Raw genomic sequence first — 1,282 nt, 5'->3', positions numbered from 1 at the left:
CTTCTGGCTCCCAGAGGAGGCAGGTTTTGCTCTCCCTTACTCCACAGCCAGGTTGAGAGATCTCTGCTCACCTCCACCACTGTCTTCCCTGGCACCAGCTGTGTGAGGAAGAAGCTGTCCCACAGCTCATGTGCTGTGGGGCTCTTGCCTTGCTCTGGGGTTCACTCAGGTGCTTGCAGAGACCATGCTGAGACAGCTGAAGTGCTTTTCATACACACAGCGTGCCTGTGGCACCAGGGCTGCCTTGGTGCTGAGGTGGTGGTAAACCAGATCTCTGGAGCATCTTGGAAGAGCTGGACTCTGGGCTGGCCTTCCACAGGGTGTGTTACAGGTGCAGTGGTGGTGGTGATGGGGTGATGCCAGTCAGTCTTGTTTTGTTTTGCAGGTGATGTCCGGGTGCCTCTTTGGGTGAAGAAAGGAGGATTGAAGTTCCCAGCTGACCCTGACACCCCTGTGATCATGATTGGCCCTGGCACAGGGGTGGCACCTTTCCGAGCAGCCATACAGGAACGGGTGGCACAAGGACGGAGAGGTGAGGGATGGTCCTGGGAGGGACTAGGGGTGCCCCTTGCTGCAGGCAGGACTGTGTTCAGTGTATGGGAAGAAGGGATTGGGGGCTCCTGAGGATTTGGACAGGCCCAGGCTTTGATGTGTTTGAGTGGGAGCAAGCTGGGCTCTGGGGCAGGTGAGGAGCAGAGCCTGGTGTGCGCAGCCTGTGTGGTTATTCACAGGCTGTGCTGCAAGGCTGCCCCTGGGGTCGGGGTAGGGCTCTGCAGAGGCTCTTTCTTGGCTCTCTGGGAGTGGGGGTGGGTTATTGAGCTCATTTTTCTGCTGCACAAAAAGTCACACCTCTGCCTTTGCCCCATCCTCATTCCCCCACATCAGCTGTGGGTCTCAGAAGGAAGCTGAGGTTGGTGGAGGGGAACAGGCATCCCTGGGGGGCTCTCCTTGCCCTACTTACCCCCCCCCCACCCCAGCTTTCCCAGCACACAGGGGCCTCTGGTTGCCACAGGTCACCTGGCTTCATGCTCACACAATTCCTGAGTCCTACTAACTCCTGCAGGCCAGGGCTGTGAGCCAGGCATGGCAGAGAGGAGAGAGTCTTGGGGCTCTGCTGCAGATCCCGTGGGCACCAATGGTCCTCAGTGCTCACGAGGCATTTGGTCCACCCAGCACAGCCCTTCTGCTCTGCTCTCTGCAGGGAACTGCTTGTTCTTTGGCTGCCGCCAGAAATCCAAGGACTTCTACTGCCAGGCAGAGTGGGAAGAGCTGGTGACAAAGG

The 1,282-nt window shown here is 58.4% G+C and overlaps 1 protein-coding gene across 1 annotated transcript in view; it reads left to right on the top strand.

Moving 5' to 3' along the window:
• Window positions 1–1,282, top strand: part of NDOR1 (NADPH dependent diflavin oxidoreductase 1) — a gene marked incomplete at its 5' end in the record, with an annotated part of 14,312 nt that overhangs the window by 6,523 nt on the left and 6,507 nt on the right. Inside the window, 3 exon segments of the mRNA XM_010168331.1 lie at window positions 386–532; window positions 1,202–1,273; window positions 1,276–1,282. The exon segment at window positions 1,276–1,282 is cut by the window's right edge and continues 31 nt beyond it. Coding sequence (XP_010166633.1) covers window positions 386–532; window positions 1,202–1,273; window positions 1,276–1,282 — 226 coding nt within the window.

This window comes from Antrostomus carolinensis, unplaced genomic scaffold, assembly GCF_000700745.2.
Source record: "Antrostomus carolinensis isolate BGI_N321 unplaced genomic scaffold, ASM70074v2 scaffold33455, whole genome shotgun sequence".
In the NCBI taxonomy this organism is placed as follows: Eukaryota; Metazoa; Chordata; class Aves; order Caprimulgiformes; family Caprimulgidae; genus Antrostomus; species Antrostomus carolinensis.
This window is presented reverse-complemented; position numbering and strand designations above follow the sequence as displayed.